This window comes from Ranitomeya imitator, chromosome 2 (genome assembly GCF_032444005.1).
Source record: "Ranitomeya imitator isolate aRanImi1 chromosome 2, aRanImi1.pri, whole genome shotgun sequence".
NCBI classification, from domain to species: Eukaryota; Metazoa; Chordata; class Amphibia; order Anura; family Dendrobatidae; genus Ranitomeya; species Ranitomeya imitator.
The window spans coordinates 321,111,503-321,138,322 of NC_091283.1; the positions used below are offsets into that span (position 1 = coordinate 321,111,503).

General features: G+C 43.4%; 1 protein-coding gene and 1 long non-coding RNA gene across 5 annotated transcripts in view; one reads left to right on the forward strand and one right to left on the reverse strand.

Moving 5' to 3' along the window:
- The window catches only part of LOC138663480 (oocyte zinc finger protein XlCOF22-like), a 38,426-nt gene extending 32,211 nt beyond the window's left edge, over positions 1–6,215 (forward strand). For 2 of the 4 annotated variants that reach the window (XM_069749712.1, XM_069749710.1), the window contains 6 exons: positions 1,080–1,226; positions 1,356–1,535; positions 1,610–1,733; positions 1,819–1,916; positions 2,487–2,577; positions 5,156–6,215. In XM_069749712.1, coding sequence (XP_069605813.1) covers positions 1,080–1,226; positions 1,356–1,535; positions 1,610–1,733; positions 1,819–1,916; positions 2,487–2,577; positions 5,156–6,162 — 1,647 coding nt within the window. In that variant the 3' untranslated portion in view covers positions 6,163–6,215. The remainder of the gene's footprint in view (positions 1–1,079; positions 1,227–1,355; positions 1,536–1,609; positions 1,734–1,818; positions 1,917–2,486; positions 2,578–5,155) is intronic. The other 2 variants (XM_069749711.1, XM_069749713.1) reach the window with 2 other exon arrangements.
- LOC138663494 (uncharacterized) overlaps positions 1–10,849 on the reverse strand; it is a 289,916-nt gene extending 279,067 nt beyond the window's left edge. The window contains exon 1 of the long non-coding RNA XR_011318198.1: positions 10,664–10,849. This is a non-coding gene — a long non-coding RNA (uncharacterized lncRNA). The remainder of the gene's footprint in view (positions 1–10,663) is intronic.
- Positions 10,850–26,820: the final 15,971 nt, after the last annotated feature.

Sequence of the window (26,820 nt, forward strand, 5' to 3'; positions counted from 1 at the left end):
AACTTGTTACGTCTCCTGAGGTTCAGGGGAATGTGACCGGCTAATCCATAGAAGAATATGACAAGGAAAGCGGAGAAATAAAGATGTAAATAGAGGAAAAAAGTATGGACTCTCTTACCGGATTATAAGATCTTATAGGCTATAAAAAGACGGACATGTCAATCCTGTCATTGAAGCCAGCTTCCGGCCCTCGGACCGCGAAGCTGTAACCCTTCATGTCTTGAATAAAGCATTGGACCACAACAGGGTGAGTGCTGCCGCATTTTTCTGTTCTTTGACACTACGTGACTGTGTTATATACTACGTGCCTGTGCAATATACTACGTGGCTCTACAATATACTACGTGGCTCTGCTATATACTACGTGGCTGACCAATATACTACATATCTGTACAATACACTACGCGGCTATGTTGTATACTATGTGGCTCTGCTATATACTACGTAGCTATGTTATATACTGCGTCGGTTGTGTTATATACGTCACTGTGCAATATAGTACGTAGCCTGTGCTATCTACTACCTACATATTCTAGAATACCCGATACTTTAGAATCGGGCCACCATCTAGTTTTTTTTATAAAAGCCTCAAACTTCTGTGTGTGAATCAAACATGAGATCTAACATGATAGAAGATTACAGTTCGGGGAAGACGGGAAACCTTCATATAGACGGCCGGTGGTGATGGAGTCAGTGATGGACTCTGGACAAATATGTTTCTAGAGCCGTAGTAGAAGATGAAGATGTCGTCCTCATCATGAAGTAGTTATTTCTCCTGTCACGTGTAATGAATATCTCCTGCAGTATTACTAATGCCGATTCCAGTGTCGGTAAATGAGACGAGAATTAGCGTTATGGAAGATGAGTCTATGAGAAACGTATTAAGCTGCCGACTCCGAGGAAGAAACTGCTTGTTGTCTGTGGCCTAAACAATTTATAGGTTTTATTAGTAGATGTAAAAAACAAAACTAAATACTGTAAAATAATAAATCTCCTCATATGTTTCCCTTATTATCTCCAGTAATTGTATTATTACACAGGATTCTTATGATGTTATATCGGCTCATCTTCTCATTCAGGTCTCTACAATATCTGATCCTCTCAGTGAAGATCTTTTATATAAGAGAATTTTCCTGATTTACCCATCCATAGATATGGGTAAAGACAAGATGGCAGACAAGATATTTCACCTCACCCTAGAGATCCTCTTCCTGCTTACTGGAGAGGTGAGAGATTCTGATGACGTCACATTACATCATTCTTATCTATGGGAATAACAGATGGACAGAACTGGAGAGGTGAGGACTTTAATAAATCTCACTAAAGACATTTCTAATGTGTCTCTCCATAACCAGGATTACACAGTAGTGAAGAAGACCACTAGTGAGCGCTGTCAGGACCCTGTGTCTGAGGGATGGGGAAGACACCTGAGCCCAATCACGGGTCCTTCACCTCACCCCCTGATACATGAGGACATCAATGACCAGAAGATCCTAGAACTCACCTACAAGATGATTGAGCTGCTGACTGGAGAGGTGGGAATGCTGGGACATTATACAGTAGCGCTATGAAGGGATCGGAGTGATGACGGTATCATTGTATGTGTCAGATTCCTATAAGGTGTCAGGATGTCGCCGTCTATTTCTCCATGGAGGAGTGGGAGTATTTAGACGTACACAAAGATCTGTACAAGGACGTTGTGATGGAGGTTCCCCAGCCCCTCACATCACCAGGTAATAGACAGGACTAAATACACACGGCCTATAATTATCTGTATGCAAAGAATGAATTCAGTCCCTTTATATATGTTTCCTCCAGATCTATCCAGTAAGAGGACAACACCAGAGAGATGTCCCCGTCCTCTTCTTCAACAGGACTGTAAACAAGAAGATCCCAATGTTGCTCAGGATCATCAGGTAGATGGAGAGAAGGTGTCATGAGATCTCCCCTGTGATGTGTAGACTGCTGTGAAGGTCTTGTGTCCAGTCTTGTTTTATCCACCAGTATTATATGTTTTATACTTAGATTCATAGTTTCAGATATATTCCATTGCTCCTTGGGTTTCCATGTGTAAATTACAATAAGGATGATTCCTCTACACTGTGACATCCATTCAAATATTTGTGGACAGTTATTAAGTCTCCTCTTAGCCTTCTTTTGCAAAATAAACATTTCCCAATCGTTTAACCATTCCTCGTAGGACATACTTTTCAGTCCGCTCACCAACCTGGTAACTCTTGTCTGAACTTGCTGCCGCCCTTCAATTTTTTTTTTATATGTGGTTCCCAGAACTAAACACAGTATTCCAGAAGAGATCTGACCATGGAGGAATAGACATGAATAATTACTTGACGTGATCTAGTCTCTGTGCTTCTCTTAATACATCCCAGAACTTGTGTAATGAGAAAAGTGGAGATGGCAGGATTAGGGCTGATCATAGATGTAACTTCTCCATCTGTCTGTTACTTGTACAATATTTGTTTCAGGATGAAGATCTGACCCATATTAATACTGCAGAGACCTATGTGAGAGATGATGAGTCGGGTAAAGAGGAGATTCCCACATATGGCTACCCAGGTGAGTAGTAACCACTAAATATGGAGAAGTCATAGATTCTTCTCAGTCTCCGGCTGTGGCTGCTTTATTGGGTCATGTAGTCCGGCCGTATCACAATCGTGCGATCTCCAGTTTTCCTCTAGACCACAACATTCTCCTCCACCTAAAACTGTTCAAATGACTTTGGGCATTGAAAGCCATTTTCTATAGAACTTACAAACTGGAAGATCAACCTCCTTCAATTAGAAGACGCTGACAGTTACCTGCCCAGATCTGTAAACTACAAAGCCAAATTACAGCATACATAGAATGTGCTGACAAGTTAGAAAATCACTTGAAGAAAAATATGATGGGCCTGTAAGAAAAAGCGGAGGGTAATGATGCTGTTGTCTTCATAGTAGCCTGAGATCTTATCGGATGAATCTTCCTTTTGTCCCTTCTGTGCTGCTGAATCTGCTCATATGGTCCCTACAAGATCAGGTCCAGTTTTTCTGGTCAAACTTCACTTTTATGATCCACAACATTAAATGTGCAGGGAGGGCAAGTGAGAATTTCTGTACAATAACAACAGAGTTTCTCTTTATCCTGACTTTTCAATTTCTTTTAAAACCAACTAACTTCAAACAGGATTGTGATAAACTACTTAAAAAATATTACACCTGTGCCATGATATATCTCTATGCTGTGCGTGGCTGTGATGGACCTTTCTCCCAAAACATATGTTTTTGTTGGGGATATAACATGTTTTTTTATTCTAGTTCTTTTTGTACAGGTTCATTTTATATGGTAGTTTGATGATGGCGGGATCGGCCTGCCTCACTTATGTGAGTTTGCAACTACTTGGTAGCCTTTAAAAGAAGGTCTCCATTACCTCTTCCAAATGCCTGAGATTTAAATTTAAGACACCTCAGCTCTGTAGTATTATTAAAACTTCTCCATGAATGTTTAATATTTCTTCTTGAAACTCATCTGACAGAAAATATTGGCCTTTAGGATAGTTTAGATTGCCAATAGCCACCAAGCCCCATACTCTAATTACCCAGAGAGTTTTCACCAGGATAACAGAAAACCAATGGACCTTCCAAATTATTTTCCAACGTCTCTTGAATCTGAGAATTCCCTATTGATGGTTGTACACTACTTTTTGGGCACATGGTAGGGTTACGAAAGGAAGGAGTGCCATTTAGCTATTTGAACACAGATCTTGCTGGAATAGATTGCAGATACAATGTATTTGGAGCACTGTTATTGATCACCTGCCAGATCAAAAGATGGCCAACATGAGAAGGCTTGGCTCTATCTACTCCATTTTCCAGATCTCAGTGATTGCCTTTCTCATCATCCTTTAACCCTTCTACATGGATCTAGACTTACATAGAGACCCCTAGGCTTTGGCCATGGTGTTACCTGATGTTCTGTGGCGTGAGATGGCAAGAAGAATAGTCAAGTAGTTTGGTCTTAACCAGGAGGGCAGAGAAAGTAAAAAATCAGAAGACACAAGAGTAGTCAGTAAGTGGGCTGGGATTACAACAGGAAACAAATACAACAGCTGAGGGCTGAGCACAGAGGACTGAACCAGAGATGAACAAGGCTGTATCTGGCAGCTTCCGGGAATATGCTTTAAGCTTTAGTAGGATTTGGTGCTTTCCAATTGGCTTAAGCAGGTAGCAGATTGCTGGACAGCACACAAACCCATACTGCCAGCCTGGATGGTCTCAGGCACCCTAATCTTAGTGGCTGGACAGAGCTTCTGGTTTCGACATCTCTTCTATTACCAGCAACACCTGCACAATAAATAAGACTCTGCCTGGTGATGGAATCAATCATCGCAGGAGCAGATTCCAGTGGAGATGGAACATCACCATTTGCAGACGCCCTAATATAACAAAATTACAGAAAACTAAAGCAGTATAAATCCCCATAATGTGACTCCATTTTGGATATTATAACCCTCAGTAAATTATTCTATGGTAGTGACTATTTTGACTCCACAGCCACTTTACGAAAATTAGCTCACACTGGATGTTGCAACATGAAAATTGCGCATTTGCCATTTTATTATCCAACACATAGTGCCCAGAGTGTGATCCAGGAGACACACACAGCGTAAATTTAGTGGGTTCTTCTCACTATAGTAATGGCAAATATATGGATGCTAAATGTGGATTGAGCACACTGCAAGGCTCAGAAGCGAGTAGAAATTTGACTGTGGGAGAGCAGATATTGCTGTATTGGTTTATGGAATTCATGTTGCTTTTCAAGAGCTTTTCAGCCACTAATAATGTGGAAACTTGTTTTTGGTGTCTTGTATTTCGCGAGATGAGTAAAGATTTTATTGGTGTAATTTTCGCCTGTATAACATTGTTTGGTGGCTTTTTATTCCATGTTAGGGAAGCAGAATGAACAAACAGTTGAAGACAATGATGTACTAGTTCATGATGTGAGGCTTTCAATTAGACTGTGAACTGTCATTGTTTTGGTGAATAATTCAATATTTTTAAAAAGCTTGCAATTTTCACAGACCGCTTAAGTAGAAATGTTCAAAAGTATAACATTTGAGGATATTTTATTAAAAATTAATAATTGGTTTTATTTTTAGCAGATGATTGTATAAGGAGATCAGAGGGACAGCTGACATCTTCAATTTTTTTAGCGGATGCTCTTGAGATCACAAAGGATGCATTTGAAATGAATGTCATTACTCCAGATATACCATCATCCCATCACAGCAAAGATGAGTCACCTGATCCTTTGAAACAGGTTCTGTCTTCTGGTTCATTACCAACTACTAAGGAAAATCAAAGTAACAATATAAGCATTAACAAACTAATTGATTCTAAAGGAAACAAGCCATACGGAAATAGTTTTCTCAAGAAGACTTTTCTTAAACATGAAAAAATTCACATAGCAGAGAATAGATTTTCATGTTCAGAATGTGAGAAATGTTTTAACCATAAATCAAATTTGGTTAAACACCAGAGAACTCACACAGGGGAGAAGCCTTTTTCCTGTTTAGAATGTGGAAAATGTTTTAACAATCAATCAAATTTTGTTAGACACCAGAGAACTCACAAAGGGGAGAAACCTTTTTCCTGTTCAGAATGTGGGAAATGTTTTAACCAGAAATTAGATTTAGTTAATCATCATAGAACTCACACAGGAGAGAAGCCTTTTTGCTGTTCAGAATGTGAGAAATGTTTTAACCGAAAATGGAGTCTTGTTATACACCAAAGAGCTCACATAGGGGGGAAGCCTTTTTCCTGTTCAGAATGTGGGAAATGTTTTAACCAGAAATCAGATTTGGTTAAGCACCAGAGAACTCACACAGAGGACAAGCCGTTTTCCTGCTCAGAATGTGGGAAATGTTTTCATTATAAATCAGATTTGGTGAAGCACCAGAGAACTCACACAGAAGAGAAGCTTTTTTCCTGTTCAGAATGTGGAAAATGTTTTAACTATAAATCAAGTTTTGTTAGGCACCAGAGAACTCACACTGGTGAGAAGCCTTTTTCCTGTTCAGAATGTGGAAAATGTTTTGTGAAGAAATCATCTCTTCTTAGTCACCAAAAAACTCACACAGGGGAAAAGCCTTTTTCATGTTCTTAATGTGGGAAATCCTTTCCACTGAAATCAACTCTTAATAAACATCAGTGAAGTCACCTTGGGAGATGCTTTTTTTTATGTTCAAAATGTTGGAAATTTTTTAACTGAAAATTTTAACTTCTTAAAGGGTGTAAGATACCACTCACTGAATGTGTTGGGGAACACTCACTTGGCAGCAGAATTAAGGCACACAGGATCGATTTTCCACTTAAACAGTCCATGCGGTTTATTTTGACACAGCATAAACCCGCATAAAATACAGTCTATTTCAATAGCAGATATACCGATCTGCCTTTCATACAGTCCCCTTGTCCGAAGTTACCTTCCAGGAACTCCGCTTCACACACTGACTTTTTGTCAGTCTTGTCGTCCAGGGAAGCTGCCTCACTGGGATCACTGACCCGTATTATGACTTGCTCGACAAGCTCAAACCTGTCAGTTCCAGATCCTCAGAAGGATGGTATAGCTTTCCCCAAAAGCAGATAGTCATCACGGACTCTGCAGGCACATGACCTCCTCCATGTGCTTTCCAGGAAAATCTGTTCCTTTGCAGGACCATCCAACAAAGTCCATGTGACCAAACAACAGTCTCATTATATCCCATGAGACACACCCATTGATGGGAGCAGTGTGATTAGCCAAACCTGCCCAGCTATTCGTCTAACCCTGCAAGCCCAGCTCACATAAAATAAGTAAGGTTTGTGGAACTACAGGTCACAGAGAAACATTCCAGGCTTACAGCGCAGATAACTTCCGCCTCTGTGACACATACTGGCCATTCACAATAACGCAGGTCACTGTCTCACAAGGGGTTGACCACTACTAGGACAAACCCTTGTCATTCCTCATGTTTGGCCATGTTAAAATAAAAACACTATAAAACACAAGAATGATCAGTACTAAATATTTTTAACAGCCATGTTGTACTGAACTGCCATCTTGTAAAAACTTTCGCCAACTAACTTTGCAGCTACCGAGATGACGCTATTGGAGCTCTAGCCAGAATGGAGACATAAAATGAGCCATTAGCAGGTATGGTTGGCATAGACAAGGGTTAATAGGAGTAGCTGCAGGGCTTTGTGAGAGTAATTGAGTGGTGTCATATGGTAGTAAGTAGTGTCTGTGACAAGGACAATACAGTTGTCAATATTTGAAGAATTATGTGAGTAACAACATTAGTTAAAAGGGACATAGGGATTTATGGATTGTAATGGAGTTTGGTGAAATACTCCTAAATATTGTCATGTTGTATTATCACTTTCTTTATGGTCTTTCCCTGCAGTATGAGGTTATCATGTATACACCTTTTGCCGCTATATGTAGTTCCTTTGTCTAACCATATACAGTGCCTTGCGGAAGTATTTGGCTCCCTGGAACTTTTTCAACCTTTTCCCACACATCATGCTTCAAAAATAAACATACCAAATGTAAATTTTTGGTGAAGAATCAACAACAAGTGGAACACAATTGTGAAGTTGAACGAAATTTATTGGTTATTTTAAATTTTTTGTGGAAATTCAAAAACTGAAAAGTGGGGCGTGCAATATTATTCGGCCCCTTTACTTTCAGTGCAGCAAACTCACTCCAGAAGTTTATTGTGGATCTCTGAATGATCCAATGTTGTCCTAAATGCCTGATGATAAATATAATCCACCTGTGTGTAATCAAGTGTGTAAATGCACCTGCTCTGTGATAGTCTCAGGGTTCTGTTTGAAGCACAGAGAGCATCATGAAAACCAAGGAACACAACAGACAGGTACGTGATACTGTTGTGGAGAAGTTTAAAGCTGGATTTGGATACAAAATGATTTCCAAAACTTTAAACATCCCAAGGAGCACTGTGCAAGCGATCATATTGAAATGGAAGGAGTATCATACCACTGCAAATCTACCAAGACCCGGCCGTCCCTCTAAACTTTCATCTCAAACAAGGAGAAGACTGACCAGAGATGTAGGTTGCAGCCAAGAGGCCCATGATCACTCTGGATGAACTGCAGAGATCTACAGCTGAGATGGGACAGTCTGTCCATAGGACAACAATCATTCGTACACTGCACAAATCTGGCCTTTATGGAAGAGTGGCAAAAAGACAGCCATTTCTCAAAGATAGCCATAAAAAGTGTCGTTTAAAGTTTGCAACAAGCCACCTGGGAGACACAACCAAGCATGTGGAAGAAGGTGCTCAGGTCAGATGAAACCCAAATCGAACTTTTTGTCTTCCAACAAAACAATGATCCCAAACATAATGCAAAATCTACAATTGAATGGATCACAAATAAACGTATCCAGGTGTTAGAATGGTCAAGTCAAAGTCCAGACCTCAATCCAATCGAGAATCTGTGAAAAGAGCTGAAAACTGCTGTTCACAAACGATCTCCATCAAACCTCACTGAGCTCGAGCTGTTTGCCAAGGAAGAATGGGCAAGAATTTCAGTCTCTCGATGTACAAAACTGACAGAGACATACTCCAAGTGACTTGCAGCTGTAATCGCCGCAAAAGGTGGCACAACAAAGTATTAAGTTAAAGGGGCCGAATAATATTGCACACCCCACTTTTCAGTTTTTGAATTTCCACAAAAATGTAAAATACGCAATAAATTTCATTCAACTTCACAATTGTGTTCCACTTGTTGATTCTTCACCAAAAATTTACATTTGGTATCTTTGTTTGAAGCATGATATGTGGGAAAAGGTTGAAACGTTCCAGAGAGCCGAATACTTCCGCAAGGCACTGTATATAAAAAGCCCAAATGAAGTCCTACATATATTCAGAAGTAGAAATCAACAACTCAACAACATAGCCTACAAACATTACTCCCATAAACAACATTTCCGTATGAAATATATCTTTGTTTCAACAATCCTGCATGTGTCCAGTCATCTCTATTAGTGATGAGCGAATATACTCGTTGCTCGAGATTTCTTGAGCATGTTCAGGGGTCCTCCGAGTATTTTTTAGTGCTCGGAGATTTAGTTTTTCTTGCCGCAGCTGAATGATTTACATCTGTAAGCCAGCATGGGTACATGTGGGGGTTGCCTGATTGCAAAGGAATCCCCACATGTACTTATGCTGGCTAACAGATGTAAATCATTCAGCTGCGGCAAGAAAAACGAAATCTCCGAGCACTAAAAAATACTCGGAGGACCCCCGAGCATGCTCGAGAAATCTCGAGTAACGAGTATATTCGCTCATAACTAATCTCTATTCATGTCAGCAAGCATATGTAATGGCATTTAGCTCATTCAACTTCTGCATAGATCCTGCATGTGTCAAGTCATCTCTAGTCATGTCAGCAAGCATATGTACTGGTATTTAGCTCATTTCAACTTAATCTGCTTGTCCCTTTATGCTGTAAGGTCATGCAACCTTTTCAAAGTTGTTTATGATCCATGTAGGCCTGCATAGTTTTTGTTAGTTCATTTATTGCCTCCTGCTGTCTTAACTTAGCTGATTGATTGCTAACAAGGTAAAATAGTGAGAGGTCTAAGAGCTAGCCTCCTATAGGCCGGCATCACACGTGCTAGAAACTCGCACGAGTCTTGCATTGTATTTTCATGACTATGAAAATTGTACATTCACACTGAAGGCATCAAAACTATGAATTAACACATGTGGAATTATACACTTCACAAAAAAGTGTGAAGCAACTGAAATTATGTCTTATATTCTAGGCTCTTCAAAGTAGCCACCTTTTGCTTTGATGACTGCTTTGCACACTCTTGGCATTCTCTTGATGAGCTTCAAGAGATAGTCACCGGGAATGGTCTTCCAACAATCTTGAAGGAGTTCCCAGAGATGCTTACCACTTGTTGGCCCTTTTGCCTTCACTCTGCGGTCCAGCTCACCCCAAACCATCTCGATTGGGTTCAGGTCTGGTGACTGTGGAGGCCAGGTCATCTGGCGTAGCACCCCATCACTCTCCTTCTTGATCAATAGCCCTTACACAGCCTGGAGGTGTGGGTCATTGTCCTGTTGAAAAATAAATGATGGTTCAACTAAACGCAAACCCAATGGAATAGCATGATGCTACAAGATGCTGTGGTAGCCATGCTGGTTCAGTATGCCTTCAATTTTGAATAAATCCCCAACAGTGTCACCGGCAAAGCACCCCCACACCATCACACCTCCTCCTCCATGCTTCACGGTGGGAACCAGGGATGTAGAGTCCACCTGTTCACCTTTTCTGCGTCACACAAAGACACGGTGGTTGGAACCAAAGATCTCAAATTTGGACTCATCAGAGCAAAGCACAGATTTCCACTGGTTCAATGTCCATTCCTTGTGTTCTTTAGCCCAAACAAGTCTCTTCTGCTTGTTGCCTGTCCTTAGCAGTGGTTTCCTAGCAGCTATTTTACCATGAAGGTCTGCTGCACAAAGTCTCCTCTTAACAGTTGTTGTACAGATGTATCTGCTGCTAGAACTCTGTGTGGCACTAACCTGGTCTCTAATCTGAGCTGCTGTTAACCTGCGATTTCTGAGGCTAGTGACTTGGATAAACTTAACCTCAGAAGCAGAGGTGACTCTTGGTCTTCCTTTCCTGGGGCGGTCCTCATGTGAGCCAGTTTCTTTTTAGCGCTTGATGGTTTTTGCCACTGCACTTGGGGACACTTTCAAAGTTTGCCCAATTTTTCGGACTGACTGACCTTCATTTCTTAAAGTAATGATGGCCACTCGTTTTTCTTTACTTAACTGCTTTTTTCTTGCCATAACACAAATTCTAACAGTCTATTCAGTAGGACTATCAGCTGTTTATCCACCAGACTTCTGCACAACACAACTGATGGTCCCAACACCATTTGTAAGGCAAGAAATCCCACTTATTAAACCTGGCAGGGCACACCTGTGAAGTGAATACCATTCCCGGCGACTACCTCTTGAAGCTCATCAAGAGAATGCCAAGAGTGTGCAAAGCAGTCATCAAAGCAAAAGGTGGCTACTTTGAAGAACCTAGAATATAAGACATATTTTCAGTTGTTTCACACTTTTTTGTGAAGTGTATAATTCCACATGTGTTAATTCATAGTTTTGATGCCTTCAGTGTGAATGTACAATTTTCATAGTCATGAAAATACAGAAACATCATTAAATGAGAAGGTATGTCCAAACTTTTGGTCTGTATTGTGTGTGTGTATATATATATATATACATATATATATATATACTGTGTGCATATATATATATATATATATATATATATATATATATTATTGTAAGTGGAAAGCCCATATGGAAGAAGTATAACAATTATATACTATATCATCCTACATTACATATCTCAGCTGTACAGTCTCTTCCGAGTGGTAAATAGCATTTCACAATAAAACCAGATACAAAAAAATATAAATAATGGATTTACAATTCACACATGAATAAATATTAAATTGTAGACTAGTAAAATTACAGTGCTTATGTAAACATTAAAAAAAGTACAAACAATAAGTGTTATAAACCTGATTCTACAGGGCATGTGTGGCATTATGGGCATGACATGGTCACTGCTTCAAATAGAGTCTTCATTGCTAGTGAATAAATCCAGAAGCAGCAGAGTGTAGCAAACCGCATATTACGCGTGTTTTGCTTGTAATGCTTCCTCATAAACCCTTTCTGAGGAAGCATTACAAGCGAAACGTGCTTAAAAGTATGCCTCTGGATAAAGTAATCATCTCTATAGATCTGTCTTGTCTGTGTATTGTCTTGTCTTTGGTATTTGGACATTGTGGGGTTTGCCACGTTCTACTGCTTCTTGATTTATGCACTTGCAATGAAGAATATTTGAAGCAGTGACCGTGTCAAAATACTATTTTTGCCTTCACACACTCATTCCCTGTAATTGTGTGGATGTGTTTGGCATAAGAGAAACAATCGACAAGTGGGTTATAAATAAGGTATTGTAAGATTGTGCTTGAACGGGATTCAAGCACTTAGGCATGGTTTTTCTACTTAAACAGTCCATACGGTTTATTATGGCGTCATAAACCGGATCATGCACAGTCCATTATATACGTTTCATAGAACACAATAGGCACCCACCGGTGACATTAACTTGCAGCTTTATCTTAGACACTTCAAATACGGCTTTATCTCACAGACACTAAACATGCTGGACCTCTCACTTCGTCCAGTTACCATGGGTGTCTGTACGCCGAACAGTTCATCAATGTCCCTAGTCATATAGCGCACATGACATTGGGTCACGGTCTCTAAACATGCTGAACCTCACTTCGTTCAGTTACTGAGGGAGACCACACAGTTCATACAATATCACAAGCACCGACAGTCAATGGTACCTTATGGGAGCTCCTGCTCCACCAGCTGACTCCTCGTCAGTGCTCTCTCCTGGGGAAACTGCCTTATGGGGTTCACCAACTCACCTGGCCGGCACACATCAGTCAGTCCAGAGCCACCACAGACCGTCCAGGTCCACAGTCTTTCAGGTGCTCTAGGAAGACTCCACTCACAGGAGCTTCCAACACAGACTGTCCAGGACCACAGTTTCACTGTGCGCTATTCAGGACGTCCATCCCACATGGGACCTACCAACACAATGGCATGTGCTCTTCAGGATTCCAACTCCCTGGAGATCCAACACAGGCTGTGCTCTTTAGGAAGCCTACTCCCAGAACTTCCAACACAGAATACTCAGTGCGCTATTCAGGACGTCCGTCCCTACCGGGGACCATCCAACACACAGGCATGTGACCTGTCCAGGTGTTATTCAGGACAAAGCCCCACCACATGCTCTGCAGGGAGATGACACTCCTAACACAAAGGCTCTCCAGGACCTTTCAGCATAGACCATTCAGGTCCACACTCAGCGACCATGTGACCCACACCCTGGTCACATTTTGAAGCTGTAACCACTCCCACAGGTGTGAGTGTGTGTGGCTAGTTCGACTCGCCCAACTCTAATAACTAGCCTAGTAAGTCTCCCTTCACAACTATACAAACACTTGAGGGACTACAGGTCCCAGAACAACAACATTACATCAGACTTACCACGCTGCTCTGCAACACATATCGGCCACTTACAATTCTGCCAGTCACTATTTCACCACCATTAATAACCACAGATACGCCTCCATGCATATCCTGGGGAGCACACACAGTGCCCCCTAGCTTCCACAGGAGTCACTGCATCACAGTATAAATATAATATATGTCATAGAAAAAGTGCATGAATGAAAGGCACCAAGGTTATTAGTATATATACATGGTGAGCTGGATCCTTATAACCTGAAGACTAGCGGTAATAAGCAAGTGGTGTACGGTGCTCAGCATCAAAAAATGCATAGAACATGAAATATTAAAAAAGTAGTGATGCGGCACTAATCCAGTTGCTGTGAAAAACGTAGTCTTTGTTATTCCATCAAGGATTTAGACATGTTCATAGGATAAATAAACCAAATTAATAATGAATGTAATTCTACACGGAGATTCATTTTCAGTTTTAAACACAGTCCTACTGATAGGATACAGAAAATGCAGCTATTCCGAAAAACTGGCATGTATTGGGGTCTTATAAAGACCTTTTCAACATATGTTCCTTAGGTTCACAATTTGCATACAAAAGGACACATAATTTGGCAGATCTCCTGGTCCACAATCGTTTATTGCCAAAAGATAACTGATTAAAAAATAATTCCCCACAAGGTAATCATAAATGTGGAAATTGCAATTTCTTCCATTTGCATATGGATCACCCCCAGACACAGGGCCACGCGTTCTCGGTACCGAGCCTCTCTGGTTCGGTTCTGTGGTTGTCACGGTGGCTAGACCCGGTCCGCGACCCTGCTAAGGGGCGTCCAATGAAGGTAGTGGTACAGTCTGTCAGGGGTTCGTGACGCCACCTGTGGTGTTCGGTCAGGGTGACCGACGCTGCTGTGGGGTCCGCTGGGGTGATGGAATGGCAGCTGGATGGTATAACTTCCCACAGGTGAAGTATGTCCCCAGGGCTTCCCAGTAAGGTGGATGGTGATGGTGTGAGGTGCAGGCAATAACGAGGACACAGGGTTGCAGTCTCTTTACCTCTTTACTGAAGACTTCAGGATCCTCAATCCAGAGCACGCTTAACAGGGCTATCAGAGACTGGCCGGTCCGATGGGCACATCCAGAGTTTCCTTCGCAGATGGAAATCGTTGCCTACCACTAGCGCCTGTGTGTTGTAGTCCTACCCTGCTGAGCATTCGGGGAATAGTCCTCACAACTGCTGTTCTCGTTCGTTCGGAGCTCTTCCGGGAGCCTAGAGACGCCCCTCTCCACGCGTTGCCCCCTATGTCTTCGTAGGTGTAGTAAGGTAGACAGCCAACCTATAATTAACTGTCCTGCGGAGTTTGAAGTAAGGCCTGAAGTCAGTTACTCCTGCGGTGTTCCGGCCACCGACTACGCGCCTCAGTAAGATGTTGCCTCTCTCTCTCGGCACGACTCCTACTGGCTCTCCTTTGTGCTTGATCTCGTTTACACTGTTCCACAATATCCTTTCCTTCGTGTCTCTCTCCTGGATACCGCCGCAGGGTGTGCAGGCGCGGTTCTGTTACGTTCTGTTCTGTTCGCTAGGCACCTGCCAGGTTCCCACGCCTGACAGGGACCCCCCTGTGCCTTCTCCCTGCAACACCCCCTGCCACGGGATGTTGCCTGAATCCAACCCAGTCAGCTTCTGACTAACTTCCTCCCCAGCCCCTAGTTTTACCAATGTGAGGAGTGGCCCAATAAATAAAGCCTTTTTCTCCCCCTAGTGGCCGGAGTGTGAAGTGTAATGTGTTCTGGTGATACCTGGTCAGGAGAACTCCTTAGTGCCATCAGACGTACCGCCACTCTCCTTTAGCGGCAGAGTGCCATACTGCAACGACCAGGTCTCTGGGGCGCTGCACATATTACTAAAAAATCCCTTACAAATCGGACCCATTCAACATCGAGTTTGTGATTTTATATATTGCAAAAGTAAATTTGTAGTTTATATTTTGTTCTGCCCGTGTTTATTCTATTACACGGGGAAAACCATCAGACCCTTAGTCACTAGATTTCACGAACATTATCATTCCATTAGCACCAATTCAACATTTGCAGGAGAAACACAATTCCAACCCTGAAATGTTACGCTTCGCTGTTCTCGAGATTGTTAAATACACTCCACACGGAAGAGATGACAACAAAGTGTTAATGAGTCACGAAGCAAAATGGATAATAAAATCTAAAGCATATGGTCCCATAGGACTTAATGATAGATTGGATTTGTCTATTTTCCTGTAAAAATCTATATTTAGCATTCTGCAAAAGTTTAGTAATTATGTTTTTAATGTGTTTTTGTTTTTGTTTCACGATTTTTTCATGAATATCTCTTTACATTTCATGGTCATAAACCCATATAAAGGAAATGACATCATATAATTGCATACCTGGATAATTGGAAGTGTCTTGCACTTGAAATCGTCCGTCTTCTTCCCCACATGCCTCGTTATACCTGTTTATCCCATGAACCTTGTCTAAATCCTTGATGGAATAATAAAGACAACGTCTTCACAGCAACTGGGTGAGTGCCGCATCACTACTTTTCAATATTTCATGTTCTATGCACTTTTGATGCTGAGCACCAAATACCATCTGCTAATTACCGCTAGTCTTCAGGTTACAAGGATTGAACTCACCATGTATATGTACCAAGAATCTTGGTGCCGCTCATCTGTGCTCTCTTTTTGTAACAATACTACTGTGCCTGATTGGCCAGCAAACTCACCTGACCTTAACCCTATAGAGAATCTATGGGATATTGTAAAGAGGAAGATGAGAGACACCAGACCCAACAATGAAGATGAGCTGAAGACTGCTATCAATGCAACCTGGGCTTCCATAACACCTCAGCAGCGCCACAGGCTGATCACGACCATGCCACGCCGCATTAATAATAATAATAATTTTTATTTATATAGCGCCAACATATTCCGCAGCACTTTACAATTAAGCGGGGACATGTACGGACAATAAATTCAGTACAAGTTAAGACAATTTAAACAGTGACATTAGGGGTGAGGTCCCTGCTCGCAAGCTTACAATCTACAAGGAAATGGGGGGGACACAATAGGTGAAAAGTGCTTGTTATTTCAGGTCTGGCAGTTATAATAAATAGGGATGTTCATATAAAGCTGCATGATCCGGTCATCAGCCCGTGTGTTTAAGAGCAATAGTCAAGTATCAAGTGCAGTTATCGTGTGCATGGAGGGTGTGGAGACAGATGAATAGTAGGGTGTAGATTCACATGCAGATAATATTTGGAAGGAGGGAACAGGGCAAAGTTAGTTTACTGAGTAGGTGATGTGGTAGGCTTGTTTGAAGAGATGGGTTTTTAAAGCGCGCTTGAATAGGTCGGGGCTAGGTATCAGTCTGATCGTCTGGGGAAGTGCATTCCAGAGAGCTGGCGCAGCACGAGAGAAGTCTTGGAGATGGAGGTGCGAGGTTCGGATTACGGGGGGATGTTAGTCTTAGGTCATTTGTAGAACGGAGGGCATGTGTAGGGCCATAGACGGAGATGAGAGAGGAGATATAAGGCGGTGCAGAACTGTGGAGAGCTTTGTGGGTTAGAGAGATGAGTTTATACTGGACCCTGTAGCGAATGGGTAGCCAGTGTAATGACTGGCACAAGATGGAGGCATCGGTGAAGCGGCTGGACAGAAATATGACCCTGGCTGCCGCATTCAAGATGGATTGGAGAAGAGAAAGTTTGGAAAGAGGGAGATCGATCAGAAGAGAGTTGCAGTAGTCCAGACGAGAATGAATAAGAGCGACAGTAAGAGTCTTAGCAGTATCAAAGGTGAGAAAAGGTCGGATTCTGGAGATGTTTTTAAGATGCAGGTGACCGGAGCGAGCGAGTGATTGGATATAGGGAGTAAAGGAAAGTTCGGTGTCGAATGTGACCCCAAGACAGCGGGCATGCTGCTTGGGAGTTATGCTTGAACCCTCCAGGGTAATTTCGATGTTGGGTAGAGTGAGGTTAGTAAAAGGGAGAAACACAAGTAGTTCAGTTTTGGAGAGATTTAGTTTCAGATAGAGGGAGGACATGATGTTAGAGACAGCAGACAGACAATCCTTGGTATTTTGAATTAGAGTGGTGTGTGATGTCAGGGGAAGAAGTGTATAATTGGGTGTCGTCAGCATAGAGATGGTACTGGAACCCAAATCTGCTGATTGTTTGTCCAATAGAGGCCGTGCATAGAGAGAAGAGGAGGGAGCCTAGGACTGAGCCCTGCGGAACCCCGATAGTGAAGGAGCGGTCAGAGAGGTAGGAGGAGAACCAAGAGAGGGCTGTGTCCTTGAGGCCTATGGAGCAGAGCATAGTGAGAAGGAGCTGGTGATCCACAGTATGAAATGCGGCAGATAGATCCAGGAGAATCAGCAGAAAGCAATGATCTTTGGATTTAGCTGTTATTAGATCATTAGAGACTTTAGTGAGGGCAGTTTCAGTGGAGTGTAAGGGGTCAAGAAGAGAGTTATCCAAGAGATAGCGGATTAGACGGGAGTGGACCAAGCGTTCCAGGAGTTTAGAGATGAAGGAAAGGTTAGAGACAGGTCTGTAGTTAGCCGTGCAGTTCTGGTCCAGGGATGGCTTTTTAAGTAAAGGGGTACTGATGGCATGTTTAAATGAGGAGGGAAAGATACCTGAAGAAAGAGAGAGGTTAAATATTTTAGTCAGGTGAGTGGTGACCACTGGTGAGAGAGACTGCAGGAGAGGTGAAGGAATGGGGTCACTATTGCAGGTTGTAGGCCGAGCAGAAGTGAGGAGCTTGGAAACTTCTTCTGAAACAGGCTCAAAGATGTCTAATGAACTTGAGGTGCGGCAGGGAAGGGGATCCAGGCACTGAGGAGATTGGGCTGAGATATCCTGATGGATGTGGTTGATGTTTTCTAGGAAATAAGTGGCCAGATCCTCACCACTGAGATTGGTGATGGGGGCCTGTACTTTAGGTTTCAGGAGGGAGTTTAAGGTTTCAAAAAGTCGTTTTGGGTTGTTGGATAGTGAGGTGATAAGGGTGGTGAAGTAGGATTGTTTGGCCAGAGAAAGGGCAGAGTTTTAGGTTTTGAGCATGAACTTATAGTGGATGAAGTCTTCTGCTAAGAGAGATTTTCTCCACTGCCGCTCTGCACACCTTGAGCAACGCTGAAGAAAGCGTGTTTGCATAGTGTGCCAGGGCTGCCGTTGTCTGTGTCGGGTCTTTCTGCGTGTAGAAGGTGCTGCTTCATCCAGGGCATTCTTCAGTGTAATATTGAAGTGTGACAATGCTAAGTCTGGAAAGGAGAGGGAGAAGATGGGGGCTAAAGATGTGTGGGGGTTGTCCATAAGCTGCTGGGTATTAATGGTACGTGTATTCCGATAAGTGTGGTAAGTGGGGGTGTCCTGGGTGAGGAGGCAATTCTTGACAGAGAAGGAAAGAAGGTTGTGGTCCGAGAGCGGAAGAGTGGAGTTAGTAAAGTCGTGCAGCGATCCGAGAAAACCAGGTCCAGAGTATTCCCGTCCTCATGCGTAGGAGAATTAGTAAACTGTGAAAGGTTGAATGAAGAAGTAAGAGAGAGATGATGAGAGGCAGATTGGGAGAGGGGATCATTGATGGGGATGTTGAAGTCTCCCATGATGAGCGTGGGGATGTCACAGGATAGAAGGTGAGTAAGCCAGGTGGCAAAGTGGTCTAGAAACAGGCGGGAGGAGTCTGGAGGAGGATAAACAACCGCCACCCGCAAGGAGAAGGGCTTAAAGACTCTGATGGCGTGGACTTCAAAGGAAGGAAATGTAAGTGAGGGAACCGGGGGGATGACCTGGAAAGCACATTGTGATGAAAGGAGTAAACCAACACCTCCACCCTGTCTGTTCTCAGGTCTGGTGGTATGTGAAAATTTCAGCCCACCAAACGAGAGAGCGGCAGCGGCGGTGGTGTCTGAATTCTGGATCCAGGTTTCTGTAATAGCAAGAAGGTTAAGGGAATTAGAGAGAAAAAGATCATGAATGTAAGTTAGTTTTTTACACACAGACCGTGCATTCCAGAGAGCACAGTGGAAAGCAATAGGAGAAGGCATGCACTGAATGTTAATAAGATTAGCAGGGTTTCTATATGTAGCTGGAGGAGAGTAATGTATGCTGGTGGAGGGAGGTACAGGGTTTGGGGAGATGTCACCTGCAACTAGTAGGAGGAGAAAAAACAGAAAGAGCAGGTGGTGGGATGATTTGTATGAACGTTTTGAGTGCTGCATGGCGGTAGTGGCTGGTTTGGAGTGGGTAAGAAATGTCAGTAGAGCCTCAGAGTTATACATGGGAGAGGGGAGAAGGGAGGGGTGGATATAGAGAGAGTGCCCAGAATGTGTTAAAGGGCGGGCGAGTTGTGAGAAAGCAGAAGTAAAAACAAATAAGAAGCAGATTGATATGATAAATGCATAATGTAGTATGACTGACCAAGAAGCATGATTGTTTGAAAAACTTATGCACCTTACCTGTCTCCTGCCCAACTGCCATTGTATAACTGCCAAGCACTTTATACTGTTGCACTTAATATCTGTTGCACACGCGAACCCGCACGCGTCCTATCCCAGCCAGACTAAATATATATGAAATGAAATGACTGCTAGTTTCAGGAACCAAATGGCCACAATCAGCAATTAACCAATTAGCATAAGGCCCTAGCAGGCGTTACTATGCAATTAATGCAGTAATGCAGTAATTGATGCAAAAGGAACCCCGACCAAGAATTGAGTGCATTTATTGATCATACATTTCAGTAGGCCAACATTTCGGATGTTAAAATCATTTTTCAAGCTAGTGTTATAAAGTATTTTAATTTACTGAGATAATGACTTTTGGCTTTTCATTGTGTTGTAAGCCATAATCATCAACATTAACAGAAATAAACACGTGAAATAGATCACTCTGTTAGTAATTAGTAATGAGCGAACGTGCTCGCCACTACTCGTTACTTGCCTGAGTATCGCTATGCTCGGCCTACTCGGCGAGCAGCGAGCATTTCCGGGATTATTCGACGGTAACTGAAGTCTCCACCCAGCAGTTTTAGCGGACTTTTGAGACCCAATCACAGTGCAGGGATTGTCTGCCAGGCCATTAAACGCCGCAGCCATCTTTGTTGTGGTCGTGCAGTGATTGGCTGGTCACACAGCATTATCCCGAGTATAAGAGACCTGGCACCGCCCTGCTCACCGCATTCTGTTCCTGTTTCAGCGAGAATAGGGCGAGCTGGTGCCGAAATAGGGTCAGAATCATAGTTTTAGAGGTAGTGTAGGTTTGCAACTCTTACATCCACAACTCCTGAGAAACCAACAGTCCTTTTTAGGGCTAATTCGTGGGTCCCGCTAGGTAGGCAGGTCACAGCATATCAACATCAGTGCAAGGCCTGCAGGTACTGTATGTGCATCCATTGGTCCCACTGCATCCTTCCCAAAGCTCCATAACTGCCTGCTGCTGCAGCTTATTTACTGTCTATATACCTTTTTTTCCCAAAAAATTCCCCCCCCCCCAAAAAAAAAATACAGTCTGTTCTGTCAGACTGAGGCCTGTGTAAAAACTATAGTTTGTCATGCATGCGTAGCATAGTTGTGTGTGCTACCCTTATGCACCTTTTTTTTGGTGGTTTAAATTCACCGAAAAAGGCCTCATATCTGCGTGCTCCAAGTTTGGTCATTAGAGGCCATTTGTTAAGTTGTTGGAGGCCGGTGTACTCATCTTTTGGCTGTGTGATACTCAAATTCTATACAGCCCTATTTCGCCTCCCAAAAAATTTGAAAGGCCACAGATTTGCCAGTGTGGTATTTGTTACAGCCGTCATATATATCTCTGCTCCAAGTTTTCGCATTGGAGGCCGGTGTACTTATTTTTTGGCTGTGAGATACTCAAATCCTATACAGCGCTAATTTGCATAAATTAACTTAAAATTTTTTGGGGGAATACAGCCTGTTTGGGTGTTTTGGTTTGAAAAATCATAGATTTGCAGGCATACTGATCACATATTATTTCACTACTAATAAAGACATTTGTGTTAAGCATTTGAAATAGTGCAGTAGTCCATGTAAAATGGGCAAGGCAAGGGACGGGGAAGTGGACGTGATGCTGATGGTGCATCCAGAGGATGAGGCCGTGGGCAAGGTGAAAGTGGGAAACAACAAAGACCCACATCTTATCGCTCAACCTTCCTATCCCAGTTTCTAGGGGACCGCAGCACACCACTATTGAAGCCAGAGCAGTGTGAAACGGTTGTTGATTGGATAGCGGATAATGCTTCCAGTCACTTAGCCACCACCACCACCTTGTCTTCCACACGGTCAAGTCTTAGTAGCCATGAGTGTGGCCAGGATATTCCTCACCCTGATCCTCCTTCCTCCCACCATGCCGAGTGCCCTGAGACAACTGATCCCACACTTGGACACTCTGAAGAGCTGTTCAGTTTTCCATTTCAAGATTCAGAAATCTCTGCTGGTCAACTTGAAGTGGGGAAAGATGAGATCGCATGTAGAGCTGCCCAAGGCTTTGACGAGCCCCAGTCACACAAAGCCGATGGTGGGAAAGTGTCACAAGAGGTGGATGATGATGAGACACAATTGCCAGAAAGTCAGGAAGAGGAGCAGGGTGCGGATGTGGAAGACGAGGTGGTGGATGACATAGTGACTGACCCAACCTGGCAGGAGGACATGCATGGCGAGGACAGCAGCACAAATGGGGAAGGAGGCATATCCCCCCCAACAGGCAGGAAGAATCAGTGTGGTGGCCACAGACAGAAGGCATGCATCCGTTCCCCATAACACCAACATGAGTGAAGTTGCCATCCAGAGTCTGGATATTTTTTAAACACTCTGCCGATAACCCAAAACAGGCCATTTGCAGAACCTGCCAAGCCCGCATCAGCAGGGGTAGCAAAACAACCAGCCTGACCACCACCAGCATGATCAGGCACATGCAAGCAAAGCACCCGACTTTGTGGGACGAACCCCAGGCTCCAGGACCACTGCCTGCTGGTCACACCACTGCTTCTTTCACTGTTTTGCGTAGAAGCCAATCCCCAGTACACCGTGCATGTGAAGATGCCTCTAGCCCTGCACCTGTTGTGGCCCACAGTCAAGCAGCACCATCAGCAAGCGCGTCCATGTCCTTGTCCCAGCACAGCGTTCAGTTGTCTATAACCCAGTCTTTTGGAACGCAAGCGGAAATACCCAGCCATTGCCCCACAGGCCACAGTCCTCAATTCTTATATTTCACTTCTGCTTGCGCTAGAAATGCTGCCTTTTAGGCTTGTTGAGACGGAAGCTTTCCGCAACCTGATGGTGGCGGCCCTCCCAAGGTACTCGGTCCCCAGTCGCCACTATTTCTCCCGGTGTGCCGTAACGGCATTACACCAGCATGTATCCCACAACATTATCCGTGCCCTCAACAATGCTGTTACCGGGAAAGTCCACCTAACCACGGACACGTGGACAAGTGCTTGTGGGCAGGGACGGTACATCTCACTGACGGCACACTGGGTTAACATAGTGGAAGCCGGGACCCAGTCGGAGCTTGGGATGGAACACATCCACCCCACGCCGAGGATTGCTGGCCCTACATCAATCAGGGTTGCCCCCACAGTCTACAGCTTCTGCACCTCCTCCTCTTCGTCCTCCATGTCTTAAATCAACACATCAGTCAGAAGCTGGAAGCACTGCAGCACTGCCTCAGCCAAGCGGCAACAGGCTGTGCTGAAGCTAATCTGCATAGGTGACAAACCGCACAATACAGTAGAGTTGTGGACAGCGCTGAAAGAGCAGTCAGATGTTTGGTTGACACCGCTGAACCTACAGCCAGGCATGGTTGTGTGTGACAATGGCCGTAACCTGGGGGCGGCTCTGAGGCAAGGTGAGCTCACACAAGTACCTTGCTTGGCCTATGTGCTTAACCTCGTGGTTCAACGTTTTCTGAAAAGCTACCCGGAGTTGCCGGATCTGCTAGTGAAAATACACCGTCTGTCTGTCCATTTTAGAAAGTCAGCTACAGCTTCAGCCGCCCTTGCTGTGCTACAGCAGCGGTTTCAGCATCCAGCTCACCGACTTGTGTGATGTCCCCACTGGAACTCTATGCTGCATATGTTGGAAGGGATTTGTGAGCAGAAGAGGGCCGTTGTTGACTACCAACATCAACAAGGCGTCGAATTTCAGGTCAGACTCCACACATAAGACCTCAGGAGTGGACATGGATGTCAGACATATGTAACATCCTCCAAAACTTTGAGGACTAGACCAAGATGGTGAGCGGCGATGACACCATAATTAGCATCACCATCCTGTTTCTCAGCATTCTGAAAAACTCTCTGCACACAATCAAAGAGGATGCATTGCAGGCGGAGCACGAAGACATGAGCAAGGAAACATACAGGGGGATTACACTCAGCCCAGCCTCATGTCTTCTCAACGTGGATTGGTAGGCAATGAGGAGGAGGAGGAAGAACAGGAGGAGGAGGGGGAAGAACAGATGTGTATTTCATCATACACATCTGTATTAGCTTATGTTCAGCTGGGATGGCCTGAGGACAGGGGGGAGGAGAATGAGGACAGCATGGTCAGTCATCCTGTTGGTGAGGACACAGAAGTCTTGCCTGTTAGCAGTCTGGCATGCATGACTGACTTTATGTTGCGCTGCTTTTCACGTGACCCTCGGATTATCAAAATTTTGGGTGACACTCATTACTGGTTGGTGACACTTCTAGACCCACGCTACAAGGAGAACTTTCAATCTCTCCTGCCTGAGGCAGAGAGGTGTACTAAAATGTTGCAGTACCACAGGGCCCTTGTAGCGGAATTAGTTAGAAAATTCTCATGTGAGAACGCTGGCAGCAGACGTCAGAGTTTGTTGTACAACCAAGGACTCCAAGCGAGAGAGACAGAAGTACAATCCAGCTCAGGCAGGGGATCAATGGCCAAGACCTGGGACAGCTTTCTCAGACCCTCCCATCCTGACGGCACAGGGTGCTGTCACAAGAACTGCAATGTTTGGGAAGACGGTGAGGGAGTACCTTGCAGATCATACAAATGTCCTCCGTGATTCCTTGCCTTTTAATCCTTTTAATTATTGGGTATCCAAGCTGGACACGTGGCATGAACTGGCTCTCTACGCCTTGGAGGTCTTAGCCTGCCCTGCTGTTAGCATTCTGTCAGGTTTTTAGTGGCGCTGGTGGAATTATAACAGATAAGCGCATCCGCATGTCAACTGAAAATGCTGACAGGCTGACTCTTATCAAAATGAACAAGGCCTGGATTGGGAAAGACTTCTGTACACCACCAAGTGAAAACAGCGAAACATAACCGCTTAATACGCTTCCAGATTTGGTCTGTTTGTTTTTATCCTCCTCCTTATCCTCATCCTCCTCATCAAGAACCACTATATCACCAGGGTGAACGTGGTCTGTATGGTGAATTTTGGCCAAGGGTGCTGTGATGGCACTTATTTTTTAAAAAAAGGACAACACATTGGGGAATTAGGCATGATATTACTTTGGGCCGACTTCTTAACTCTGTCTCCTGCAATCTGTCCTGTACCTGACAGTAGATCACCAGGGTGAATGAGGCAGCTGATGACAGCTAACTCCAAGGAGCAGCCATACCACTAGAAACCACAAGAGGGAGCCCAAGAGCAGAACTCACAAAAGTGCCACTTACAACCAACGGTGCCTGTTGGCCAAGGGGCCTGTGATGGCACTCTTTTATTTTTTTTAAAAAGGACAACACATTATGGGGAATTCGGCATGGCATTACATTGGGACTACTTCTTAACTCGGTCTCCTGCAATCTGTCCTGTACCTGCCACTAGATCACCAGGGTGAACGTTCTCTGTACGTGGCGTGATGGCAATCTTTTCTTTTTAAAAAAAGAATTTTACATTGAGGAATTGGTCATGACATTACATTGGGCCGACTTCTTAACTATGTCTCCTGCAATGTCTCTTGTTTAACTGCCACTAGATCATCAGGGTGAACGTGCTTTGTACTGTTATAGGCCGGTGAAGTTTGGTCTAGGGGGGCTGTGATGGCACTAGTCTATTTTTACAAAAGGTACCCCCCATTGATGAAACCACGTCCTTGTTGGACAACACTTCAGAATCATAACATTTGTGTACCTTGAAGAGCTAAGTTGAAAAGCTTGTTTTTGTGTTGCCTGGTTGCTAACATTGGGCACAATACACTTCATATAAATTTGATAAAGCAATGTTGTTACTTTGCATCAGTAGTTCATTAAAAATATAGCTTTGTCCACTATATTTGTTTCTCTCCTTGCGAGCCTTAACTTTGTCTACCTCAAATGTACAAATGGAGAATTTACAAATGGCGATTTGTAAACAAGATTGAAATACTATATACCGAATGCATTCAGAAAATCACATAGCTGCATTTCTTGTAAAACATTTAGAGATGTGACAGACAATGCTCATAGTGATACAATCTTGATAAATGTTTGTTTATTCACTTCACAAACCGTTCTAAGCCTTTATATGTTTGCTGTTTGTCATTGTAAAACATTAAGGTTTACTGAAACTATGCCGGTGGTGGTTTGATCTAAATCCTTGTGGCTTTTATTTTCTAGGGGTTTATGACCCCTTGTCTGATGACTCCATGATATCTCACTTTCATCCAACCTTGAAAAGTGGTCACTTGAAGGTGTTGGTGAAACTAGAGTTACTACATAGTGTTATTCACTATATAAGACCAGATAAACATGACTAAGACAGATGCCAAAACTGGGGTACCTGTACATGTACAGTGTGCTAATACCTTTATAATTGGGGATGCCCATGCAGTGTAGGTAATCTCTCAGGGGTTCTATGTCTTGGTGTTGCTTCTCTGATATTCCAGACGGATGATGTTTAAAAGCCTCTTGGTGATGATCTAACTCTACTGTATGTAGTTAATCTTCATATATACGTAATCACTATTTGTTTAATCCTTATATGTACTTATTAACCTGTGTATGTTAACACATACAAAAGTGTACGCTCTCACACTATTCAATCATACTATTCCTTGAGTTTTGTAGTTTGCAATAAAATTGCCTTGTATTGCAAGTATTTGCCTTTTTTAAAGCCGTATCTGAGCCTTTGTGTTAAAAGCATGTCAAATAAAAGTGCAAAATTCTCCTGTAAATAATTGTGCAAAGAGGGAACCATCATACCATTAAAAAAATGAGTGAATTTTCCTGGGCCCATCCAGTATGTGGGTTCCAAGGCCTAATGGGGTGCATATGACTGACTATGCAGCAGGGCTGGCCTTGCTGCCAATGTATAAAACCAAGGAGTACGGGAGTACAAAATGCATATTGTGAAGTGGATTTTCATGGGCACATCCAGTATGTGGGTTCCAAGGCCTACTGGGGTGCATATGACTGACTATGCAGCAGGGCTGGCCTTGCCACCAATGTGTAAAACCAAGGAGTACGGAAGAACAAAATGCATATTGTGAAGTGGATTTTCATGGGCACATCCAGTATTTGGGTTCCAAGGCCTAATGGGGTGCATATGACTGACTATGCAGCAGGGTTGACCTTGCCGCCAATGTGTAAAACCAAGGAGTACTGAAGAACAAAATGCATATTGTGAAGTGGATTTTCATGGGCACATCCAGTATGTGGGTTACAAGGCCTAATGAGGTGCATATGACTGACTA